The sequence below is a fragment of the Medicago sativa genome, chromosome 1 (assembly GCF_051527215.1).
Source record: "Medicago sativa cultivar Bolivia chromosome 1, Bolivia_mono, whole genome shotgun sequence".
Lineage (NCBI taxonomy): Eukaryota > Viridiplantae > Streptophyta > Magnoliopsida > Fabales > Fabaceae > Medicago > Medicago sativa.
The window spans coordinates 3,418,030-3,444,472 of NC_140749.1; the positions used below are offsets into that span (position 1 = coordinate 3,418,030).

General features: G+C 33.7%; 1 protein-coding gene and 2 pseudogenes across 8 annotated transcripts; 1 reads left to right on the forward strand and 2 right to left on the reverse strand.

The window, feature by feature from the left end:
- Positions 1 to 77: 77 nt before the first annotated feature.
- On the reverse strand, positions 78 to 7,545 carry LOC146951791 (putative disease resistance protein RGA1 pseudogene; annotated as a pseudogene). Of its 6 annotated transcripts, XR_015032528.1 has the most exons (9): positions 4,312 to 7,545; positions 3,908 to 3,998; positions 3,457 to 3,560; positions 3,069 to 3,241; positions 2,672 to 2,975; positions 2,236 to 2,366; positions 1,975 to 2,155; positions 1,759 to 1,870; positions 78 to 733 (listed from the first exon to the last, which is right to left on the reverse strand). The product of XR_015032528.1 is annotated as a putative disease resistance protein RGA1 pseudogene, transcript variant X6 (transcript). The 6 variants fall into 6 exon arrangements; XR_015032523.1 differs by lacking the exon at positions 3,457 to 3,560 and having other exon boundaries at positions 2,672 to 2,823; XR_015032519.1 differs by lacking the exon at positions 3,457 to 3,560.
- A 6,273-nt stretch (positions 7,546 to 13,818) lies between these two features.
- On the reverse strand, positions 13,819 to 18,970 carry LOC146951792 (putative disease resistance protein RGA1 pseudogene; annotated as a pseudogene). The gene is made up of 4 exons (XR_015032300.1): positions 15,850 to 18,970; positions 15,363 to 15,458; positions 14,617 to 15,280; positions 13,819 to 14,326 (listed from the first exon to the last, which is right to left on the reverse strand). The product of XR_015032300.1 is annotated as a putative disease resistance protein RGA1 pseudogene (transcript).
- A 3,378-nt stretch (positions 18,971 to 22,348) lies between these two features.
- LOC146951793 (uncharacterized) lies at positions 22,349 to 26,068 on the forward strand. The gene is made up of 6 exons (XM_085755030.1): positions 22,349 to 22,609; positions 23,693 to 23,772; positions 23,866 to 24,372; positions 24,444 to 24,548; positions 24,993 to 25,332; positions 25,691 to 26,068. Exons 2-5 carry the CDS (start codon positions 23,703 to 23,705, stop codon positions 25,001 to 25,003), a joined length of 693 nt encoding a protein of 230 aa, XP_085611156.1. The 5' UTR covers positions 22,349 to 22,609; positions 23,693 to 23,702; the 3' UTR covers positions 25,004 to 25,332; positions 25,691 to 26,068.
- Positions 26,069 to 26,443: the final 375 nt, after the last annotated feature.

Sequence of the window (26,443 nt, forward strand, 5' to 3'; positions counted from 1 at the left end):
TCTTAATCTCACATCACATGTATATCAAAAACTTCAGGATAGATTAAACAGGCATTTCCTTTTGAATTTTCAAAATAATGTCATTCAAATATAATCTCATAAAAATCTGTAATTATGAAATATAATCAATGAAACACATTTCCTTTTAGAAATCTTTATGAGTGGTGGATTTTCCTCCTCTATTATTACAGATTCATAGAAGAAAAAAAGCATAGAACTCTAGATTTCATATTGACTTGGCAATCCTAACAACAACCAACAGCAAATCACAGTTTAAAACAGAAAGCACATAAAAAAGAAAACAAAAACAGTACGTGTGAACCATACACTAAACTAATCTCATATTCCTAAAAGATCTTTGTAGTGAATAGCGAGTTTGTAATGGTTCCTCAGGGCTGCAAAAGTTGTTGAGATCCTCTTCCTTTGCATACCAGGTTGGTATTATCTTTGAAACATGGCGATAGAGATCTTTGTATGAGTTTCTAATGGTTACTTCTGAAACTCCTGTGGCAACTGATATATCTTTGAGAGGGTTTTTTATCATCTGAAAGCTGAACAATGATGTATATAACTGCTGCAGCAATTGATATGGGACTTCTCCTTATATCAAATTCTTCTGATTTCTCAACAAATTCCCTAGCAGCTTCTTGGGCAGCTTGAACAGCTTCATGATTCATACAAAGGTTACAACAAAATCGTCTCATAAAGTCCCCAGCATGAATTGTTCCCATTTCTACAATTCACCACCAGTTGTTATAATACATAAATTTTAAGTTGTTTCTATAGTTAAGGTGTAAACCACCACTCCTTTAGGTTAATCTACTGATATAAAAACTTGTAAGAAAGTTTGGTAGAACTTGAATAAATAAATTATGATAAGTTGATAAGCAGTTTTCTGTTTATTTATATATAGGTGACATAAGTGATATGAAACATAATTTCCATTTGCCATTTAACATTCTAAGTAGTCTCTTGCCATGAACATAAATGGGACATATCTTGAACCCAAAGAACATAATATATCAAGTCCAATATTCAAAGTGCTTAATACAATTCAATATATAAAATGTGACACTACTTTCTTTCGTTACTAAGTAGAATTTATAACAACCAAAATGTTGTTTCTTCAAAACACAGATGAGTCATCATAATATATCATTCAACCAATATTTTTTAAAATGGTATACAAAGTACAATTTTCTGTTAGAAAGAACATAATTTTCATTCTGTCATCAAAGGAAAAAGTATATAGATATTAGGAACCGTACAAAACCATAACAGTCATTTGAGTATGTGATATACTGTGGATATAGGAGATACTATATACATTCTCCTGTTCTAAGTTTCTTACTTCTTACATTGTGAATATGATACAGTGTGACTAATTGAATACAATTGATCAATGTTCTACCTTTGAGTTTAGTCTTCTCAATTTGGTAGATTATGAAGGTAATTAACATTAGATAAAGAAAACCAGCAGCATGTTCAATGATGTTGTGTATTTTATATTTTGTGTCTGTTTGTGTGTTCCTTGAAGCTATTATAAGTTTACAAAACAACAAAAGCCATTTAACAATAAGTTTTTTTTTTTACAAGGCTTTTCACAATAAGTTAGATAGATTGGCTATATTATATAGATAAAATTACATAATATTTTGGCAGAAAGATCAAATGACATTAATGCACTATTAATAATGTCAAATGATAAACCATTTAAATTTAAATAATATTTTACAAAAATCAACCACAAATAATTACCTTTATGTGATTCAACATTTAGATCATCCATGAAAAGCTGAATATTTTGAGACATGAAGTCAGGAGGACCTTCACCAAACATGGCAGATTTTGATACTAACATTATAAAGTCCTGAAAACCAACTCCAACCACAAGAAGGTGAAAAGAGGATTACTTTTCTGAATCTGAAGCATGCACTTAAAAGATAAAATCACTAAGATTTGAACTTTGCTTACCTTGAAACCAACTACAACAAGCAAATATTTATTAGTTAAAGGAAACTGAAAACTTCAGAAGCAAACTTCAGTCCTAAAATATACTTAACAACATCACCAATTTTGGCTATTGATGTTTCCCTTGATTGAACTTGATATACCAACTTTTCCATAAATATCTCATGCATAAAAGTGACAGGACCTGAATATTTTCATGAATAATAAATTATAAATTCATCATGAAATCTATGTTAAAATATTATAGGAATTGGTGATCTATACCATATCAATTTCAGCATCAATGGAAGTAGAGACGCGACAATGATCATCTGACTCATTGCAAACTTGTACATCATTTATGCTGGACATATTTGATTCATGAATATGGAGTTCTCCAAGGGATAAGTGCCCTCCTAGTCAATGTCACAAATAACATTAGGAAAAGAAAACCAAGTTACATGCATCTTCAATGATGTGCATTTCTCTATTTTGTGTCTGTTTGTGTGTATCTTGAAGCTATTATAAGTTTACAACATATTTTGGCAGAAAGATCAAATGACATTAATGCACTATTACTAATGACAAAGGATAAAACCATTTAAATTTAAATATTTCTCAATTATGATATGCCACTGTTCAATAGTTTTTGTTTTTAAACAAATGAAAAAAGATTTACAAAAATCAACCACAGCTGACACCTGAAAATAGCCTAAGTTACCTTAATGTGATTCAACATTTGGATCATCCATGGAATGCAAGAGGACCTTCACCAAACATGGCAGATTGAAGTTTCAACTAAAAGAGAATTGTGTAGCATTTTGGAGAAGCTCAATCAACTCACGGCATGGGGAAATTGAGCAATCATACAAACTTGTAGCGTGAACAAAGATAGAAATTTAAATTTGAAACAAATATGGTGATTAGAAATAATCGCATGCCTCTTCTCAAATTCTTCAAATAAAGGTTCAACTGGAATAATTACTGAAATCTTTAGGGCATTCATCATATCTAACAAGCATATGCTGCAAGAACATCGCTGTAAAGAATGTTACATGTTTACTGTTATCTTAAAGAGACAATCAAATTTCGTCCATATAGCATGGAAGTGTTGTTACCTGTCCTGTGGCGAAGCTTGAGCTGCATGTTCAAAAGTGACCGATGCTCTATCTCTGTCGTGATGGCTCTCCCACTCGAGCTTTGCATAGTGAATCAAGATTTCACCATCATTAGGATCAGCTTGAGTAGCACGATGAAAATATTTCTCTGCATCTTGAAGCTCTCTCTTACACTATCAGTAAATGTCGAAAATTAGAAGTCAGTATCTGAGAAGAACTGAAAGAAACACCAGGCTTGAAAACATGTAGACCTTCTAAAAAGTTATTCAATTCTTCTATAAAAAACAAGTTGTCCTAGACCACTGTTGTGTGTCAAGTGTGAGATAGAAGGATCACATTGAATAGAAAGTGAAAATTGAGCTACATATACGTGAGATGATCCATATACCTAGTGCCTTAAGGTTTTGCGTTAAGATACGGTGTCAAAGTTACTTGTGTTATTGCTCTTGGCCCAATATTATCATCCCTGAGCTCCCCTCATGACCACTCCCCCTGAAAATTTATCTCTACTTTGAATTTTTTTTTTTATTCTAGTAAATCAATATATTTTTATCAGTATTCAGTTCTACTAGGCATGCACAAGCAAGCAAGATTTGTTTAAAATGTCGCTGAACGAATCTTGACTCTACATCAAATAATTAAAGGATTAATGCCCACCCATAACACCAAAAATTAATACCTGCATCTATTAATTCCGAATCAAAATATATGTCTTGCTGAATTGAAAAACATTCAAAACAAACAAAAATCTAAAGGATTAAATCTATTTTCATCAATACCTTGTGAGTCAATTAATTCAAAATAAGAAACAAAATCTCAGAAAAAAATAAAGAACTTACTTGTAAGACCTCTGCATATTTCGAATAACCAGTAAAAAATCTTTCATTTACTCCAGTCTTGGGAAAGTGTTCCAAAGAGCTCAGCTAAAGCCTGAAAAATCACTTCATAATAAGAATATGTAACAAATTTTGAATGAAAACCAGTCAACTGAGGACTTGAAATCCAGGAAAGCCAGTATAACGTTGTACAAGAAACAAACAATAGGCTTCAAGATATTCTTTTGACTAGAAATTACTTTTATTTTTAAAGCTATACACTCGAAAATGACAATTACCAAATGAGTCTTTTTTAGTCATACGAGATTTTAAGCTATAACGTATAAACCATAAGCTCAAATATGTGTCTTACCAAACAGACCCTAACCTAACACAGTAAAAAAAAGGCGGCAGAATAAAGAGCCTACCTGTTTAGGTGGAGATGTGACAACAAACCATTAATCAAAAGAAGGAAATCTTTAGCTTTGGAATATGGGATATCTTGTCCCAGTCTTCCCCTGTTCCCTTCTTGCATCGCTCCGTCAATGTTGGGCATCCAACAATAGTCAAGGAATTAAGTGAAGTGAGGTGTCTAATACCGTCTGGCAAGCATTTTAATCTGCTACAATGACGAATCGCCATATATTGAAGTGATTGCAGACCTCCCCATATTTTCTCTGGTAAACACTCAAGCTCATTGCAAAAAGTGATATCCAGATGCTCCAAAGCTAGGTTAAAGGCTTCATTTGGTAACTCCTTCAAATTTGGGAAAATCGCTACTTTAAGAGTTTGAAGACAAGTAAGGTTTCCGAACATCTCCTTTGGGAAGGATGATATTCCTTCACCTCTATCAAGGGAAAGGGTGGTAAGACCATGGAAGCTAGATATTGACTTCATTAACTCATTATTGCATCCAACTAATTCAAGGTCTTTAACAGATGGAAGACATGGAAGTTCAAGTTTAGGACAATTTCGGATGTTCAAAATAGAAAGACAAGGAAACATCTCCTCTCTTTCCACTTTCAACAGTCCCTCTAAGTTTGGTAACTTTTTTAATATAAGTACCTCCAGAGATGGGAAAATTTTCACCTCCATACCACTGTGAAATTCATCATCATCATCCAAGTATTTCACAAACACATTGAATAACTGGAGTTTTTTAAGAGATGGTAGTTTACCAAGTGATGAGAACCGTTCACAAAGCATGCAATCTTTAACTTCAAGAGTAACTAAATTACTAAGAGTTCTCATCCAACTTGGGAAGCATAATCCTTGGTAATAATATACTGTGAAGCTCTTGAGATTTGTGTGAGGTTGAAGCACTTCAAGTACTTGATCATCACTAATAATAGAGGTATTGACAGATGAACCACCTCTGTTCCATGACAAGCATAATTCATCGAGGTCTTCTTTACCCATCAAATTGGCTTCTCGAGCTTCAGATAAACTACCGACATTTTGTAAGCCTCTGAGCTCCAGCTTTCCACCTAAGTTTAGATCACGTAACTCCACTAAGCTATGTCCTTTCTCTGGATTAACAATATACACACTTAATGTTTTTAAGCATGATAATTTTCCAATGTGAGGAAACATGTGAGACAACGAATCACATTCTTTGATGACTAAATGTCTAAGATTTTGTAAGCAAGACAACCGTTTCGGTAGACATCTCAGATTGGTAATAGCTTTCAATTTCAAGATTTCCAATTTTTGTAAGCTATAAATTGAGTCAGGGAAGGTTTTTATGTCAAAATCGTGAAGCTCCAAATACCTCAAATGAATTAAACTACCGAGTAATGATAACTCTAAATTTCCTGTTTTTAAAACCCGAAGAGTGTGCTTTATTGGTAAGAAAATGTCATACTTCTCATTATAGAAATACCAACGATTTAGTTGATACAAAGTTCGCAACGATTCTACTTTTGCGAAGGAATCTTCTTCTGATAATACCGGACGCCCATTTCTTTCAAAACTAATGTGATGTGTGCTTTTTGACAATTTAGTCAAATATGCATTATCTAAAAGCATACATTCTTGCCCCCCTACTGATTGAGCAAGATCATGGACGAGATCATGCATTTTGAAAGAAATCATACTCGAATAATCATCAATATGGATGTCTTGAAAGAAAGATTTTTGGCACAATTCATTCCAAATCATGTTGCCAACATCTTCAACCTCCAAATTTTTTCTAGAAGAAATGAATTCATTAGCCATCCAAAGATGAATTAATTCTTCCTTCATGATTTTTGAATCTTTGGGAAATATAGCACAAAAAGCGAAACATTGTTTTAAGGTTGGCGATAAATGAAAGTAGCTCAACCTCAAAGCTGGCAAAATAGAATTCTCATGCGGTAAAGCCCAGATCTCGCTCTCTTTAATTTCTAACCATTCCTTTTCTTCACTTCTTGAACGCATTAGACACCCTAATGCTTGTGCTGCAAGAGGCAATCCTCCACACTTTTTTACTATCTCCTTGCCTATTTCCACAAGCTCAGCACGCTCTTCTTTGTCATGTCCAAATGCATATTGTTTGAACAACAACCAACACTCATGATCAGAGAGAACCGACAAATGACGGGTTGGGCATGTTCCCATGATTGAGGCAACATCCATGTCCCGAGTAGACACTAAAACGGAAGTACCTTTGGATCCACATGACAACACCGATTTCAACTTATTCCATTTCTCTTGGTTTAGTCCGAATTCAAATTCTTCATTTTTGTTCCACACATCATCCAAAACCAATAAACATCTTTTACCTTGCATCATTTCTTGCACCTTTCTTTGTATTACATCTAACTCCATTGAATCACACTTCTCTTTTGTCATGGATTCTATAATGGAACACAAAATCCCCTTGACTGAGAAAACCTCTGAAACACAAACCCAAATTTTTGTTTTGAAATTGTCACTCACCCTATCATCATTGTAAACCAATTGAGAAAGAGTTGTTTTTCCAACACCACCTAAACCGACAATGGGATAGACGGATAGGAAGTCAGAGTCCTTCGCTTGGGTGAGAAGAAACTCAACAATCTTCTCTTTATCATCTTCTCGTCCAAACACCTTTGGTTCAGCAATAAAGGAGCTGGTTTGGCGCCATTCAGCCACTTCAGTTGGTTGTTGCGTAACAGTAACACCTTCTTGTAGCATAAAATTCTTCTTACCTTCAGTAATATGACTGAGTCTGCTAGTAATTCCATTCAACCTACTGCCTATGTCATGGCGAAACATGACATTCTTTGGTTTGATAGAGGATAAGCCATTAAGTCGTTTGGATTTGATTGAACATTCATCAAGGATATCATCAAGGACATACATAGCATCTTTGAGTTGTTGCAGCCATACTTGAACAGAACAGTCTGTTAATTGCTTCTTTTCAGCGTCTTCAAGAACAGCCTTGATCAGTTCTAAGGTGGTTGATAGTTTTTCAGCCTTTGACTTGATTCCAGACAGAGTTGCAAATTCTTTTTTAAGTAGAGACGTCAGGACCAGGTTCTCAAACACAACACCAAGTAAGGCGTCAGTCATTTTTCAGAAATTTAAGAGTTGAATGAAAATGGAAGAGGATCAGCTAGCGATTGGAACTAGCGGAATGTAATGCTAGAGAATAAGCAAGTAGCTGTTGGTGATGGGAATGTATGAAGGCAATAAAAAATGAACAATATTTAGTGGAATGTAATGCTATAAAGTTAACAAAGTATTATTATCCAATGTGAAAGTTCCTCCACCATCAGCGGTAGCATACATTATTATTGGGGTCCTACTTTTATGATGATGATGTTGATCACTTTGTTTTTTCTTTTGATGATGGTTGGTTGGGTGGATTTTTCCATTTAAAACTGTTAACGTCCTACTTTTGATGCTTTTGGATTATCAAATACTACTTTTTTGACAAATTGGAAGGAATATCTTGAAAACATAAATTATTGTCTAAAACTATTTTTTATTTCCTATATGTGTAGAGAAGGTAATGTTACGTGGATTTATTGATCAATGTGAGACGTTCTTTAAGGTTAAGTGTATGTTTGGTATGGCGGTGGGTAGAATTGATTTTGATAGAATTGATTTTGAGAGAATTGATTTTGATTAAAAGTGAGTTGAAGGTGAATTGATTTATGTTTGGGTACACTTTACTAAAAGTGATTCTTATGACTTGATGATGTTTGGATAGTTTGAATCAAAATTGATTTTGAATATGTAATGACCAAACTATCCTTTTAATTGTATTTAAAAGTAAATATCTCATTTTGATTATATAATTATTTCAACTTATTTTAAATGGATTTTTATTGCTTCAAAAATTTATTTTAAAATGATATTAATTTATAAGAGTTATTTTTAACATTTTTTTTTATCAATTGGGTGATTTTTAAGAGAATATAAACATCAAAGAATGTTGAAAATGATAAATTAATCCATTGTAAACAAAATTATATATAATTTCTTAATTAATACATAATTACAGATTTTTTTAAGCCTTAATTATAGATTAAAAATAATAGGACTTTTTTAGATAATACCTTAATTATAGATTTTTAAAACCTTTAAATATACATGTCAAACTAAAAATTGAAGAAAAAAAACTTTAAAATTTAGAGAATTTAATTTCAAATATATATTATGTTAATGGGTTTGTTTAGAAAAGAAAGTAAATGGGCTTTGGAGCCCAATAATTCCTTCCTCAACCTGGTGATTGCAGTTCTGCAACTGATAGGCATGGCGGCTGAGTAAAAGAAAACCAGGAAAATAAAAACCCAGGGATGCTGGGTGAATATGGAATGTCCTAAAATCCATATATTTGCGTCGTGTTCTTCTTCTCTTGAGCACAAGATCGTGAATGTTAAAAGGTAATAAAAAGGGTAATAAAGGAAGAAAAGGGGTTATTTATTTGACAGCATACAGTAAACGAGAATTGATTTTGCGGCTCACCGCAAAAGCTAGGATTTGTGGCTTCTCTTAGAATCACGTTTGCAAGGCTGAATCGCTTTTGGAAGAGACAGCCAAACACACTTGAAAATTGAAAAACCACGGCAAAAGCTCTGAAACCTGCGTTTAAGCGTTCCCACAGCGGAACCATTGAATTTTTCTCCCTGTCTTTCTTCCATAAAAACAAGTCATATGGATGTAGAATACTTTTTAGAGTATTACTTTTCCCACCCTATGGTCTTCTCCCGCGCCCTGTAAATTTTCCAAAAATGTCCTTGTGCATTCCGGATTATAGAATCCGGATTGCATTAGCACCATGAAAAAAGTATAAATGATGGAATTTTGAATTTTGGGTGTAAAAATCATGGAGCAAATGATAGAGGAGAACTTTTGTATATTGTTAGTGCACTCCAATGTGCTCCTGGCTTGGTTGAACTTATTATACATGTAAACATGATTAGCTAAGCTTCTTAGCTTATTTCTTATTGTTGTATTTTGACACTTTAATTTTTACACTTCAGAGTTACATCGATGTTTCTACCGTACAAGTGTCGGATCATTCAGAAGAGTTAGAATGCAGTAGTGATTGCCATAATAATCTGCAGATGGTGAATATCCATGTTAGAGCATGTAGAATTTCTCAGCATGCAATGAGTTTGATACGGTTCATACTTGCAAATTCAACATCGTTAAGGACTCTTACTTTTAAAGTTTGTCCTGGTTCTAAGAGTTTAGATGCACATAGAATTTTAGAAGATTTGTTACATATGAAAAATTTGGTGCTGGTGCATTTTGGAATATAGAATCCGGATTGCATCAGCACCATGAAAAAAGGGTGTTTAGGGGGTTTTCGGATTATGTAATCCGAAAAAATCATGTAACGCGCCCTATTTTTTGAGCTTTCCGGATTACAAAATCCGGAAAAATCCGTAACTCACGTTGAAAGTCAACAAATAGGGTGAAAAATGATGTTTCCGGATTACATAATCCGGAATACGTTAAACAATTCGGATTTTGTAATCTGGAATGTGATTATATGGAGGATTTCTCTAGTATGACCAATACTTTTTTCCAGAAACAAGCTTTGAATTGCATAAAAAATGGTTGGGATATTTTGTTGGGAAGAATAAATCCTTGGAACCCGGTGTTGGAGTACTTATTTCTCTACATAACAATGCTCAAAGTATGAAGTTGACATATCCATAACTCTTGTGATGAATGAGACAAGTAAAGTTTCAATACTCACTTCAAAGCATTAGAATCATGACCTAACAAGTATTTGAAAACTTCATTCAGTGCTGATGCCTTTGGAAGAAATAAATTAAGAAAGACAACTCAGTAATATCATTCATATTATATTTAAAATCTGCAGCACATTGCAGAATATACCTCTCTCCATAAATGTTAAGTGCACCGTTATTTTTAAAACCTGTAGCTTGTACATAACCAATTCCACAGCAATAGAAAGCTTAAAATCAAAAAAATTCTGGAAAAACATCATTCCGGATTATAAAATCCGGAAAACTCCGAGGGTAATTTTGGAAAAAAATAGGGCACGCGAGGAAAGGCATAGGGTGGGAAAAGTAATACTCTACTTTTTATAATGTTTGGTGGACAATCAATCTACCCATTTTACACTTCATATGGGTCTCATATTCTCGCCATCACTTTTTATTTTGTTCGTTGGAGGGTATGAATATAGGTCTCATCTGATATTTAAAATGAGTGGATGAGGTGTCCCCCAATTTTTATCTTTTTCTTATAAACGACCTTAAGTGATCCTTGAAACCATGATTTTATGAGTGCTGTGGTCACAAATGCAGTCACTAGAACTCTGTATTTGGATTGATGGAATGTAATAAAATGAAGTGGTAGGTAATTAGATTTCACTATTTTAAGTTGCCAAAAAAATTAGAGTATTACTTTTCCCACCCTATGCCTTTCCTCGCACGCCCTATTTTTTTTTCCAATTTTACCCCTGGTCCAGATTTCGTATTCCGGATTGAATTGTTAGAATTTTGCAGATGTTTTCGGATTTTAAAATCCGGAATAATGTTTTACCAGAACTTTTGCAATTTTAAGCTTTACAATTCGTAAAATAAAATGCGAATAAAATAAAAAACAGAAATAAAAAGACACAAACATAAAAACAACTCATTTTATTAATATATGAACAATACATTACAATAATTTTCAAGCTTTTTAAGCTTATTACATAAGATCCTAAATCAATTTCTAATCGCCTAAGAGACTAATTCTAATCTCCTAAGAGCCTAACCACTAGTATGTGATAGGACATACCAGTAGTTTGGCTATTGGAGGAAAACCGGAGGAGGAGGGAAGAGGAGCGCGGGAAGAAGAAAACAATGCTCCTGAGGGAGGTGGGGGGGGGGGGGGGTGCTCAAACTTACGCCCAAACATGCGAAGCTAAGAACCACACTGACCCACATGACCCTCAGATGAACCGCACTTAGTTGCAGCGCGGTTCCATCCTCATTGACCGTTCATACAAACCCTGAAAGTTTTCAATGAGGCCTTTATCTATGAAAGGCCAACGATGGAAAACCATGGTTGTAGAAGGAAGAAGAGGAGGAGAGGGTGGGAGAGGATGGTGTGAGAAATGGTGGGGTTTGGAAGACTATTTATAGGGAGGGGTGGGTCAAAAACGGTTGGGAGGCCATAAATGCAGTCAAAAAACGTGGTAAAACGCGTTTTTTTTGACTTGACCACCGACAAAAACGTGTGGTGCAGACCCCCGGCCATGACTGATGCATTCCGGAATATAAAACCCGGAATGCACATCTGTTTTTCGGAATATATTTTCCGGATTAATGCGATAATGGTGAACGAGGGAAAAGTTGGCACTTCTTGTAGGGCTAAGGACATTCCGGAATGTAAAATCCGGAACGCTTCAGCATTGGATTCTTTTGAAAGAGAGCTTGGATTCTTTTGAAAGAGAGCCATTAATGTGGGTTTGGACGGTTACAACCACTAACACGTTTTCATTGACTGTATTAATGACCTAGGACTTGTTTTAGGCTATAAATAGGCTTCCATCTTCAACAAATACATTCATTCTTCACTTCACCTCTTTTCTTCCATTTTCTTCAAATGTTTCTAGTTTTTTAGGGATGTCGGTGGTGTCATGGTCATTGTTGACCGTTCATATGAACCCTGCAATTGCATTGCAGCTTGTGTGGGGTTCATATAACGGTCAACAGAGACCCTTTACATCAAAGAAAGACACAAAAAAGCACACAACATCTGGTTCGGATTGCATATTCCGGAAATCACTAACAATCTTGTCCGGATTATATAATCCGGATCAGGGGTATTTTGGAAATTTTGCTGGGCGCACGAGAAGGCAGCAGGGTGGGAAAAGTAAATCTCAAAAAATTAATGGTATCGAAACCAATGAAACACATTCAATCTTTTACCATTTAATCTTTCAATTTTACTTTTCACCCAATTTAGACGTTATGCAATGAAATGGGGGTTTTAAAATTTAAATATTACCCTTTTACCTTTATCTTTATTCTATAAGTACCTTAAAAAAATTTGTCAAAAAAAAAGAAGTTAATATTAATTGTTGTGTTAATTTCATAAAGTTCGTACTCGTGAACTTAACTCAGTTGGTATAAACAATATATAATATATGCAAGGTTCAGGGGTTCAAACCCCGACCACCACCTAGGGACCAAGAATAGTTGCACAAATCGAACTCGCATTACTTATGCCATATGAAGTCCGGATACTCCAAAACAGAGACGTACGCGTATCGAATACGTAACGGATACCGATACTACACGGATACGCACCCACGAAGTATCGGAATTAATTATTTAAATTTTTTAAAAATATTTTAATGGATACTTATACGATACTCCGCAGATACACAATGATACTTATAAGATACTTCACATAAAAGTATCTTAGAAAAATATGAAGAGTAAAAAAGTGAGACAATGTTGTCAATAGAGATGTATATGATTCAATTTTAGATATGCATCACTAGAATTGTTTCTCGATGAACCACTTAAAATTATACTTATTGTGGATGAAGGTAACGAGAGAGAGGTGATTCTTATGATCAACATTAGATAAAATTTGAGTTGAATTCTTTTAATCAATGTTTATTTTCTTCAAGTATTTTACATACATATAAGTTTTAGTATAAAATATTTGTTAACGTATCTTAGCCGTATCGTATCCTAAATTTTGAAAAATTCGCGTATACACGTACCCGTGTCGTATCGTACCCGCACCTGTATCCGGGTTTCATAGTATATGCCCAATTACTTGGTATGTTAGACATTCTTTAAATTCACATCAAAAAATCAATCTATAAAAATTACAAATATTCTTAAAAAATTAAGATTGAATAAAAATGTTTTTTTTAAGGGTATAAAATTGATCAATCCTTTTATTTTTTTTGAGGTAAAAATAGAAAATTGATCAATCCTTTTTGTTGATTGATCTTATACCTCTTTTGTGAAAATCAATCAAATTATCCAAAATCCTAAGATCTCTTCCAACACAACAAATGTAAGCGTTTAAAATGAGTATGTTTTCCTAATGATATAAAAATTTCACTGAATTTAATTCATGTTGTGAACTTCTTGATCAAGTCTTGTCCATTTTAATCAATGAATCATTATAATTTAGTTGGTACTCAGTCTCCTGTTATGTAAGTTCATCATAAACTGCTCGGTCAATTCACTATCACAAAATTGTAGGCTTCAGAAAAATGTAGCAGTCTTGAATTCAATTTATAAAATGTGACACTAATTTCTTTTGTTACTATGCAGAATGTATAACAGCTAATGTATCGAATACAATGACTCCAAATAATCTCAATTAGTTTAATTTCTAATCCATTGATCACAAAATGTATTCTCCATGACATATCAACATATCATTCAACATATATATATATATATATATATATATATATATATATATATATATATATATATATATATATATGATAGATATCTGGCAAGTGTACCAAAATGATTTTTATTGATTGCAATATGACTATAAACATCTACAGAATCATGTACTGAAAATTGATCATTGCATCTACCTTTGAGTTTAGTCTTCTCAATTTCGTAGATTATGACTTTTTTCAAGTTATCATCTGATGATGCAAATTTAACTTTCTTCTGCCAAACCAATTTCCTTTTCTACCAAGCTTGGAATTATTGGGTCAGTGGTCTGCGGCTGCAGCAACCAGACTCTTCATTACTTGTTATGTCCTTTGTGTTGGCTCAGTGGCTTCTGAGACTTAGGAGAGTCTGTAACTCTTTCAACATTTGTTATAGTTGGAATTGAGTTTATTGGATCGGCATTGTCTACTTGCTCTCCTTTCATGCCAACCATATCAGTTTTATAGTTTCTTTTCTCATCATTTAATATGTGGTTTCCTTTCCTTCATTTCATGGACAGTTTATTAACTTTCACTGTCTTCTTTGGAGATTCATTGTTCATGTCTGTCATGATTTCCCTTACCTGTATAACCAAAATATATTCATTTCCTGTATCAAATCTTACAATACATCTACAAGATACTGTTCTTTTCCCCTTTTCCATAAGGAAGAAATTTAAATATGTTTGGTGAAAAATTAGTTACGAAGCTAATTAACATTATAAAGTCCTGAAAACCAACTCCAACCACAAGGAGGTTGAAAGAGGATTACTTTACTGAAGCATGAAACACAAAGTAAGCCTACTAATGGGTAAAATATTTAAATGCTTAAGCACTTGAAAGATAAAATCACTAAAATTTGAACTTTGCTTACTTTGAAATCAACAATAACCAGCAAAGATTTATGAGCTAAAGGAAACTGAAAACTTCAGCAGCAAACTTCACTCCTAAAATATGCTTAAAAGGGACATGACCTGAATATTTTCAGCATCAATGGAAGTAGAGACGCGATTATGATCATCTGACTCATTGCAAACTTGCACATCATTCATGTTGCTGGACACATTTGATTCTTGAATGGAGTTCTCCAAGGAATAAGTGCCCTCCTAGTCAATGTCACAAATAACCAAGTTACATGCATGTTCAATGATGTGTATTTTTCTATTGTGTCTGTTTCTGTGTATCTTGAAGCTATTATATGTTTACATAATTTTTTGGCAGAAAGATCAAATGACACTAATACACTATTAATATAATGACAAATGATAAAACCATTTAAATTTAAATATTTCTTAATTATGATATGCCAATGTTCAATAGTTTTTGTTTTTAAACAGATGATATTTTTTTACAAAAATCGACCACAAATGACACCTGAGCATAGCCTAAGTTACCTTTATGTGATTTACCATTTGGATCATACCACTTCTCACATTCTTCAAACTTGACCAATGCTCTATCTCTGTCGTGATGGCTCTCCCACTCGAGCTTCGCATAGTGAATCAAGATTTCACCATCATTTGAAGCTCCCCCTTACACTATCAGCAAATGGCGAAAATTAGAAATCGGCATCAGTGAAGAACTATAAGAAACATCAAGATAATAAACAAAAAAACTCACTTGTAAAAACTGCATATTTCGAATGACCAGTAAAAGATCTTCCATTTACTCTGGTGCTCATTCTTGAGAAAGGGTTCCAAAGAACTCAGCTAAAACCTGGAAAAATCACTCCATAATAAGAATATGTAACAAATACTGAATGAAAGTAAAGTATAACGTTGTACAATAAACAGACAATATGGTTTAAGAAATTGTTTGGACTAGAAATTACATTTAGTTTATAAATACGAATGATATAAAAAAGGTATATTTAATTAATATTTATTTTTTTTCATTTAAGATTGTAGGGATAAAATTGAGATAAAAAGTGAAAAGTTATAAGCTTAAGCTACTTGAACTTACTTATCAAATAACACAATAAGCTCATAAAAATAAACTATAAGCTCGTGAGAAAATGACAGTTACGAAACATGTTTTTTTAGTCATATGAACTTATAAGTTATGAAATATAAACCACAAGCTCAAATTTGTGTGTTACCAAACAGACCTAAAAGAAACACAATCAAACATCTCTGCTTCTTCATTCTAACTAATGTCTAGTTTTGAAATATGCGCTATCTTGTTCCAGTCTTCCCCTGTTCCCTTCTTGCATAGCTCCGTCAATATTGGGCATCCAGCAATATTCAACAAATCAAGTGCAGTGAGGTTTCTAATACCATCTGGCAAGCATTTTAATCTTTTACAACAATAAATCCTCATGGATTGTAGTGATTGCAGACCTCCCCATATTTTCTCTGGTAAATACTCAAGCTCATCGCAAAAAGCGATATTCAGATGCTCCAAAACTAGGTTGAAGGGTTCATTTGGTAACTCCTTCAAATTTCGGTAACCCAGTAGAGTTAGAGATTGGAGACAAGTTAGGTTTCGAAACATCTCCTTTGGGAAGGATGTTATTCCTTCGCCTCCATCAAGTGTAAGGGTGGTAAGACCATACAAGCTAGAGATTGACTTCAGCAACTCATTAGTACATTTCCGTACTCTCAGGTCTTTAACAGATGGAAGACACGGAAGTTCAAGTTTAGGGCAATTGTTGATGTTCAAAATAGAAAGACAAGGAAACATCTCCTTTTTTTCCACTTTCAACAACCCCTCTAAGTTTGGTAAGTCATCAATTATAAGTACCTCAAGAGATGGGAAAATTCTCACTTCCAAACCATTGTGAAATTCATCATCATCCAAGTATTTCACAGACACCAAGGTTAATTGAAGTGTTTTTAGAGATGGTAGTTTACCAAGTGATGAAAACCGTTCACAATGCATGCAACCCTTAATTTCAAGAGTAACTAAATTACTAAGAGTTCTGATCCAACTTGGGAAGCATAATCCTTTGTAAAAATCTATTTTCAAGCTCTTGAGATTTGTGTGAGGTTGAAGCACTTCAAGTATTTGATCCTCACTAATAATAGTGGTCTTAACAGATGAATCATTGTGCAACCATGACAAGCATAATTCATCGAGGTCTTTTTTACCCATCAAGTTGGCTTCTTGAGCTTCAGATAAACTACCGACATTTGGTAAGCCTCTGATCTCCAGCTTTCCTCCTAAGTTTAGATCACGTAACTCCGCTAAGCTATGTCCTTTCTCGGAATTTACAATATAAACACTCAATGTTCTTAAGCAAGATAATTTTCCAACATGACGAAACATGCGAGACAACAAATGACAATCTTCAATGACTAAATGTCTAAGATTTTGTAAGCAAGACAAGTGTTCCGGAAGACAACTCAGGTTGGAAAAATCTTTCAATTTCAAGATTTTCAACTTTTGTAAGCTATAAATTGAGTCGGGGAAGGTTTCTATGTCAAAATTGTGAAGCTCTAAATACCTCAAATGAATTAAACTACCAAGTAATGATAACTCTAAAGTGCTTGTTTTTAAAACGCGAAGGGTGTGCTTTACTGGTAAGAAATTGTCATACTTCTCAAAATAATAAGCTAGTTGATACAATGTTCGCAATGATTCCACTTTTGTGAAGGAAACCTCTTCTAATGATACTGGATGCGGAGAGATGAAACTAATATGATGGGTGCTTTTTGACATATGAGTCAAACATGCATTCTCTAAAACCATACATTCTTGCCCCACTACTGATCGAGCAAGATCATGGATGAGATCATGCATTTTGAAAGAAATGTCTCTTGAATCATCATCCATATGAATGTCTTGAAAGAAAGACTTTTGGCACAATTCATTCCAAATCATGTTGCCAACATCTTCAACCTCCAAATTTTTTCTAGATGAAATCAATTCATTAGCCATCCAAAGATGAATCAATTCTTCCTTCATGATTTTTGTATCTTTAGGAAATATAGCACAAAAAGCGAAACATTGTTTTAAGGTTGGTGATAAATGAAAGTAGCTCAACCTCAGAGCTGGCAAAGTAGAATTCTCATGCGGTAAATCCCAAAGCTCGCTCTCTTTAATTTCAAACCATTCCTTTTCTTCACTCCTTGAGTGCATTAGACACCCCAATGCTTGTGCTGCAAGAGGCAATCCCGCACATTTTTTTACTATCTCCTTGCCTATTGCCACAAGCTCTGCACTCTCTTCTCTTTCATGTCCAAATGCATATTGTTTGAACAATAACCAACATTCATCATCAGAGAGAACTGACAAAGAACGAGTTGAGCATGTTCCCATGATTGATGCAACCTCCATATCACGAGTAGACACTAAAACGGAAGTACCTATCGATCTACCAGACAACACAGATTTCAATTTATTCCATTTCTCATGGTCTAGTCCAAATTCAAATTCTTGACTTTTGTTCCAAACATCGTCCAAAACCAGCAAACATCTTTTTCCTTGCAACATTTCTTGCACCTTTCTTTGTATTACATCTAAACCCATTGCATCACACTTCTTTTTTGTCATGGATTCTATAATGGAACACAAAATCCCCTTGACTGAGAATACCTCTGAAACACAAACCCAAATTTTTGTTTTGAAATTGTGACTCACCCTACCAACTGAGAAGACCAATTTTTGTTTTCCAACACCACCTAAACCAACAATTGGATAGACGGAAAGGAAGTCCGCGTCCCTCGCTTGGGTGAGAAGAAACTCAACAATCCTCTCTTTATCATCTTCTCGTCCAAACACCTTTGGTTCCGCAATAATGGAGCTGGTTTGACGCCAGTCAGCCACTTCAATTGGTTTTTCTGTAACAACAAAACCTTCTCGTAGAAGAAATTTGTTCTTATTTTCAGCAATTTGGTTGAGTCTGCTTGCAATCTCTTTCAACCTAGTGCCTAAATCACGTCGAAACATGACGTTCTTTAGTTTGAAACCCTTGAGTCGAGTGGATTTGATGGAACATTCATCAAGGATATCATCAAGCACATACATCGCATCTTTGAGTTGCTGCAGCCATATTTGAATAGATCGGTCTGTTAATTGCTTCTTTTCAGCATCTTCAAGAACAGCCTTGATCAGTTCTAAGGTTCTTGATAGCTTTTGAGCCTTTGACTTGATTCCAAATAGAGTTGAAAATTCGTTTTGAACCAGAGACATCAGGTTGTGAAAGACAACACCAAGTAAAGCCTCGGCCATTTTTCAGAATTAGCAGAATGCAGTATAATGCTAGAAAGTTAGCAAAGCAGTTTGTTAATGAGAAAAGTTGAAAGGTAATAAAAAAATGAAATACTTATTCAATTTAAACATCATTCTTAGCGTTGTTTAAGGAAGTGGTTGATCAGTTTGTTTGTTGGAAGGGATATTTTTAAAGCATAAATAGCATTTTTTTATTTCTTAATGTAGACGGCCATATGGATCTAGATTTCTTATGTTATTTCTTGTGCTTAATGTCTATATCTTTCTTCTTATGCTCAATGTGTGTCTTGAACCCTATCACTATTCTCTTTTTTAATGATAATTAGATTAATTTTTTCTCCGTTATTCAAGTTTAAATCCAAAACCTCTAACTTCTTTTTTTTTTTAGCTCAAACCAATTGAGCTACCAAACTTCCTTATCACAACTCTTGTCTTGACTTCTAATGGGAAGTAAGTGTAGATGTGTAATTGCTGGGAAGTATGTATTTTACAAAATACAAAATGAATATGTCTCACTTTGACATTCTAAAAAAAAAAAAAAAATGAAAATCACTCGCTCTTATTCGTGTACTAGAAAATAAATCTCAGAAAAATTGCTCTAAACTGAAAAGCTTTTCACCACTTAAGTATAATGTGTCTTCACTTGATCAGCTTTTATTCTAAGCCTTTTTTTTTTTTTTACAATAGTGTATATATCGATATTTATTTACTTTTATCTTTTTCAACTTAAACATCCACACGAGCGTAATCAGGCACCAAAACAGTCAAAGGGAAAGTATAGTCAGAAATCTCCAAAAAAAACATTATTGTAGATAGTGTTAGAATTTGACATTAAATTCCATTAAGATTGTTGACATTCTTTTGGTAAAGGTATTCACATCAAAATTAATCTTAAAAAATATGCAGATAATCTGAAAAAAGAAAAAAAAAATTATCGTAAAAACTAATAAAAATAGATTATAAATTAGTATATGAAAACAATTTAACTTAATTGTATCTTTGTGTTTAAAAAATAGTTTATATAGAAACATTTAGATGATAAAGTAAACACCGATGTTTACAAGTAGTTATTTAAAAACAAAATGTCAATTTCCTGAACTACATAAATACTAATATGAAACATTACTTCCATTTCACATTCTAAGTAGTCTCTTATCATGAATGTAAAGGTAAAATTGCTTCTGAGAATACCACCACGGTTTTTATCAAAATTTTTTAAAAAGTATCAAATAATGCTGCAACTGCGTGTAAGCATTGTTTATTATGTTCATTTGACCTTTTTAAGAATCTTGCAGATTTAACTTGAACAATTCAAAATGAAAATTGAAAATCTGAACAAATACTAGTTTAATTACCAAGATCATGAGTAATTAAGTGTTAGTAAAGAAATATTCACACAAAATACCATTGGCTGCCAGTTATAACTAAAATCAATACACTATATTCATGTTATGATCTTAACTTTGTTTAGCTGTTATATTTATTTTCAAAATCCAAAACTGGACTCAACCTTATATTGTTCTCAAAATACTAAGAATTAATGAATTACCCAAAAACCAAATGGGAGGGGCAAAAGAGGAGACAATAACATGTCCGAGAATATGACCACGACACACCCCCAGGCTTAGAAAATGAAATTTACGCGAGGACACGGAGAAAGTACCCCAATTAGTCTATATTCATCTCAAATGCAGGATATTCAGTCACCAGCATCAATAATCCAACAACTAAAAGCTTCATAGTATGCTCTTACTATAAACCAATCCACATATACTATAATGTTACACCAAAGTGGCAACACTAATGGAAAGTAAGTTTGAATGACATATAAATTGTAACGAGAATAAAAAAAGAACTTCCAAAATTGTCATTTCTAAGGTCCAACAAATCTCTTGACCAACATGAATTAAATTCAAACGACCAGTTGGTATTCAATTTCCTGACATGTAAATTCCATCAAGAAGTGCAAGGGCAATCAACTATCATGCAATTGTAGGCTTCAGAAAAATGTAGTAGTCTTGAATCCAAAGAACATAATACATCAAGTCCAATTTTCAGAGTGCTTAATACAATTCAATATATAAAATGTGACACTACTTTCTGATCCAGAGGAGTCGTCATGCTAATGTATCGATACAATGGCTCCAAATAATGTCAATTAATTTAATTTCCAATCCATTGATCACAAAATCTATTCTCCAAGACATATCAATATATCATTCAAACGATATTTTTTTTAAATCAACTGTATAGAAAGTAAAATTTTCTAACAGAAAGAACATTCTTTTCATTTCTTTCATCAAAGGAAAAAGTATATAGATATTAGGAACCATGACAAACATATGATCAGGTAACACCTCTTAATGTTGATGCACCATTTAGTGAATTCGTTGCTGCAAGAGGACTTTTTCCACTTTACTCGAGCTTAGATCATAGGTTTCCATTCTATGACGATGTTTTTTATTTGATTCATGCATCAAGTGCATTGGATGTTGAAGGCAAGGCTTTTTATGTTGAAGGTCAATAACAACATTAAATTTAGAAACTAGATATCTGATGGTTATACTTGAGACAATGATTGCATGTTGGTGACCTAAATCTTCATCAAAAGTTAATGGCAACTGCGTTTCTGCCTTGTGATTCTGATAGAATTCAGATCAAGTGGACAAAGTTGTTTATGTTATTATACATGCAATGCAAGTGTGTTATCTTTGATGCTTTTGATAGCAATTCACACTTGTGTACTCAGAGTGATAAAATATAATCTTTCTAGGAGCTGATCGTACACAGCTTAGAATTTTGGAATGACTTTTAACTATAGGGAAAGATAAGTCATTACTATTGCAAAGCCCTATCTGAGCTTGTATTGGGAAAGCAACTCATCATAGTGTATAGGACATATAAAGCATTGAAGCATTCTATTAGCAAGTTGAGATTTGTACTCCTGGTCTATTTGAATGAATGCAAAAGATCTTTTTTATTGTTAATGAATTATATATCATAGCAATCAGTTTGTTGAATTTTACTCTTATAGATAATATTGTATTGGGAACCAAGTGAACATTATGCTTTTCAAACATTCAACAACGCTCATATTTACACCATTAAATAATTCCGAAGTTAAGAATAAGAACTAGTACTAGTATTGTTCATTAACAACCACTACAAGAAAATATAGGATATGCTACCAAAATTGCACTACGGATTGTGTTCCTAGTAAAACTCAATTAAAAATACTCTTATTTAACCGGTATAACTCTCATTAATAAAACAGACTCTTTTTTTTTTGAGAGATAATAAAACAGACTCTTATTAATTCAGATACACAGCTTTTGTTATTTTTTTTTACTTTTTTTACTATTTTAATAATAAAAAAAACTGGCCCAATAATCGTGATTGAAACTCTTCTTCGTTCGGTTCGCAAAGCTCTTCTTTCTTCCAACAATCTTCATAATCTTCATCACGATCGATTTCTCAGAATCGCTCAAATTTGAAACGCAATCTTCATCATAATCATCACCATTTCACCATCTCCGATTTATCAACATCGCATGCACCATCGCCGATTCATCCTGGTTCACCGAATCCTTGATTCAGCACCGAATCTCTGGTTCTCACTTTTCCGAGCTCACATCAAAAGCGTTCTCCGTTTCGCAACCGCCGCCGCATTTTCTCAGATCTGTCATTGATTTGAGGTATCTAAAACTTTGCTTAACTCGTATTTTAAGATTATTTAACTCAATTTGCTGTTCTGAATATTGCAATATTATATGTGAGTGATTGATTATGAATAACGAGATTATGATTGTGGATGAGTTGAAGCTTTTTCCTAGATTTGATTTTCAGTTGCAATTGCTATGTTTGATTTGATTTTGCAATTTAACATGTGTGTGAATACGGATTTAGGCATTCAAAATGATAATAAGTAATAAGTTATAACAAACTGCTGTCAAAATGTTTGTAGATAAGCTGTAAGTTATTTTCAAAAGCTATCTCAGAGAGCTTATGTAAATAAGCTAAAAAACAACACATGGACACCTCATAAGTTGATTCTTTAAGTCTTACAAACGGTCTCATAAGTGCTTATTTCTGTAAATAAGTTCACATAAGTCAATCTAAACAGGCTATTAATTTGTGAAATAAGCTTTATATAAGTGCTTATTTCCACATTAATTAGTTTTGTGCTTAATAGATGAAATAATTATGTAATTCTAGTTTTGCTTTATGCTTTTGTCTCTGATTTGTGATCTTAAGTTTTGAATCCATTCACTTCACATAGATTTGAAGTTCTGACGGTTTGTGTCTAAATTATCTTTTACAATGTTTTGTGTTGAGAAGTGGCGAATATAGCACGTCGACATGTCGGTGTTTAAAGGGATAAAAAGTGGACATAAGATCTGCCGTTGTTTTTGGTAAAGAAAGACAGATTAGGATTTGTTCATATATTTCAGTATTGCATTTTAGTTATAGAATATACTGTCATTTCTTCGACATACTCGACTTGTTCTCTACTTCTTTCTTCGACATTTGTGTAAGGCTTTGAATTGGTGGAGAACGTGTTAGGAGTGGTTCTCTTACAAATTCTAATTTTCTGTTTCTTGGATGATCAATTAAGTTTGATGACATAACTTATTATGCAGGTTAGTTAACCGGTTAGGCCTTTGTTAGAACGATGAATGTAGGAGTTTAATCAATTAGAAACTGTACTTCTAATTGAGTTTTTCACGGTTTCATTGTGTATTTATTTTGTAACAAAAATAAGTTCAAGTTGTTTCTAGATATCTTAACATGGCAATCCGAGGTAGAGGAACAAAGCTTGGTAGCGGGAGAGGTCGCAATCCACCAGAGCCTTCCCCAGGTATATTAGTTGGACCGGATGTGGTCCTTTTCAAATTAAAACTGAGATACTATTTGCATCAGCTTTTTAAATTATTTTCCTCAATGTATGTAGGTGCCCAGAATGACCAAAACAAAAGGCAGATGCTAGGGATAGATGATGCGTCAAAGCAGAAGCATAATTACACTTCTGATTATGAAGATACTAATGAATACTACCCATCCAACGATATTGAAGATGCAGGAGACAATCACCAAGCATCTGTTACAAATAATGTGAAAAAATGCAAAGGAGTCAGTTTTGGAATTTCCAACAATTTGAGGCAATCAAGCAGAGGAATTAGACAGTGTCAAGGGAGAGGTCGTAGTGATCTACCGGAATCTTCTCAACCGTGTACTGGTTCAGCACTACCACCACCATATACGTCATTTTCCGCATCTGATGCAAATAATGTGAAAAAAGGTAAAGGAGTCAGCTTTGGATTTTCCAACAATTTGAGGCAATCAAGTGGAGGAATTAGAAATGGTCAAGGGAGAGGTTTTAGTGATCCATCGGAGCCTTCTCAATCATGTACTAGTCCAGCAGCACCACCACCACCACCACATATGTCATTGTCCACAAGTAGCGTTCTTAATTTTGGATTTCCTAATTTTGCTTAGAATAATTCTGATTTCTGTATGCTTGATCTACAGAACCATCTAACTATAGTGGTTGGCGAAGTGTTCATTCCTATGGGAGGGTTGATAAAAGACAAAATCATGGACTGACTAAGGCCGATGAATATAATGCAAGAAAAGGTATTGAATTGATTATATCTAAAGGCAAAATACGAAGTGTCCAGGGTATATGAATTTAATGTATTTGGTTTTATTATTATGTGAGATTGGCATATATCCAAATATTGTTTCTGTTTCTGTTCAAATATTGTTTCTTTTCTGCCTTAAGACAAGTGAACTCAACAAATTTGCTCGACACTAAGGGCCATGGTCCCAAAGGAATGAAGACAGAAGCATGGGATGGCTTGGTCGACATTTGGTTGAAACCAGAATGGAGGAAGAAGTCAGATGCTAATAGATGTAACAGAGCTGCCTTACCTGATGCAATATTGCACACTGGAGGCTCTATATGCTTCATTGAACATAAAAAGAGGATGATTAGTTATTAGCTTTATATTATAATACATTTTACTTTTCTGATTAGGGTGTTTTCTTGTAACCAGCACTTAATCATTTCTTTTGTAGGAGTCATATGACACCGCAATGTTGGAAAAATATGGAGAGGATTCTTCTACTCATCCGAAGGTTGATTCAACAGTGTGGGAAGAGGCGTCAGGTCCCAATAAGAAGAGACAGACTTTAGGGGGCCATAGCTTGGACATCAGAGGATCTACTTCATTTGCAGATGGCATTGGTCCTTTCGGAATTCCATCTACGACAGAAGAAGCTATCCAGAAAGCGGTAGATAAAGCAATGACTTCTTTTGTCCAAACACAATTGGTGCCAATGTTGGAGCCAATCCTATCTATGCTTAGCTCCATGCAGCAAGCACAAATGCAAGGTGGAGTATCTGATGGTATTTGAGGTAGGAAAATTATAAATTATTCTATGTTATTCAAAAGTAGGTCCTTAGAGTTGTGAACCGTGGATAATGACATATTGACATGCAAGTGATACTGTTAGAACTAAGCCATATGAGTTTTTGTTGTGTGACTGAATTATGATATGTCATTCAGAGGTTACACTTAGACTCATTCAATATTGATTATGCTGAATTATGGATATCTCCAGTTGTATATCTCATGTTTTCATATATAGGTTCTGTTAGAATAAAATATTTGTGTTTTAAGTATTTCAGCTTAAAGTTGTTGTCTTGATTGTTATGCAACAAGTAAAAGTTATTGCATAAATAGAAAGATAATAACGTGGACATTTTATTGCAGTGCTTGGAATTGTTGATTCTTGAGAATGGTCAAACACGTAGTGGTAGACGTGCCTCTGATGTATCAATTACTGGACTAGCAGCTACTAGCAATGATTTTGTGGTGAAGATATGGGAATGAAGTTTTAGTTAATCCAGTTTTTTTTTTGGTACAAAGTTAATGAAGTTTTAGTTAATGTCTGTGTATACCTGATGATATCAAAGTTGTCATGACCACATCTTTATTATGTGTTGAGATAAATTTTTGGTAGAGATATTGGATCATTTGTGATCTATGTATTGCTACCTTTTTGGTACCTTCAAGTTGATGAATATATCACAAACTGGATTATGGTTCTATTTTGAAGAATATATTGTATAAGCTCAACTAATGTTCTAATATTAAGAATATCTTGTAGAATTAATATAGTAAAAAATTATACCATTAGTTTTCTTAAAAATAAAAACTGCAAAAAAAAAAATGGCCGCAAACTTCCAATGACTAGGATCTCGTCGCAAATTAGTTAGCTATAGAATTGTTGAGGAATTGCTACGATAAGTTTTAGTCATATTGCTGTGGATTTGATGCTAATTTGCTATGACAATTCTTAGTTATGTTGCTATGGATTTGTTGTGAAATTACTACGATATGTCATAGTTATGTTGCTATTGAAAATACATTTTCAATACTTATTTGCTAGAGATTAACTAAATACTTGCTAGGAATTTGTTTCTCTTAACTATGGATATACTAAGAAATATTTCCCTAGCAAAT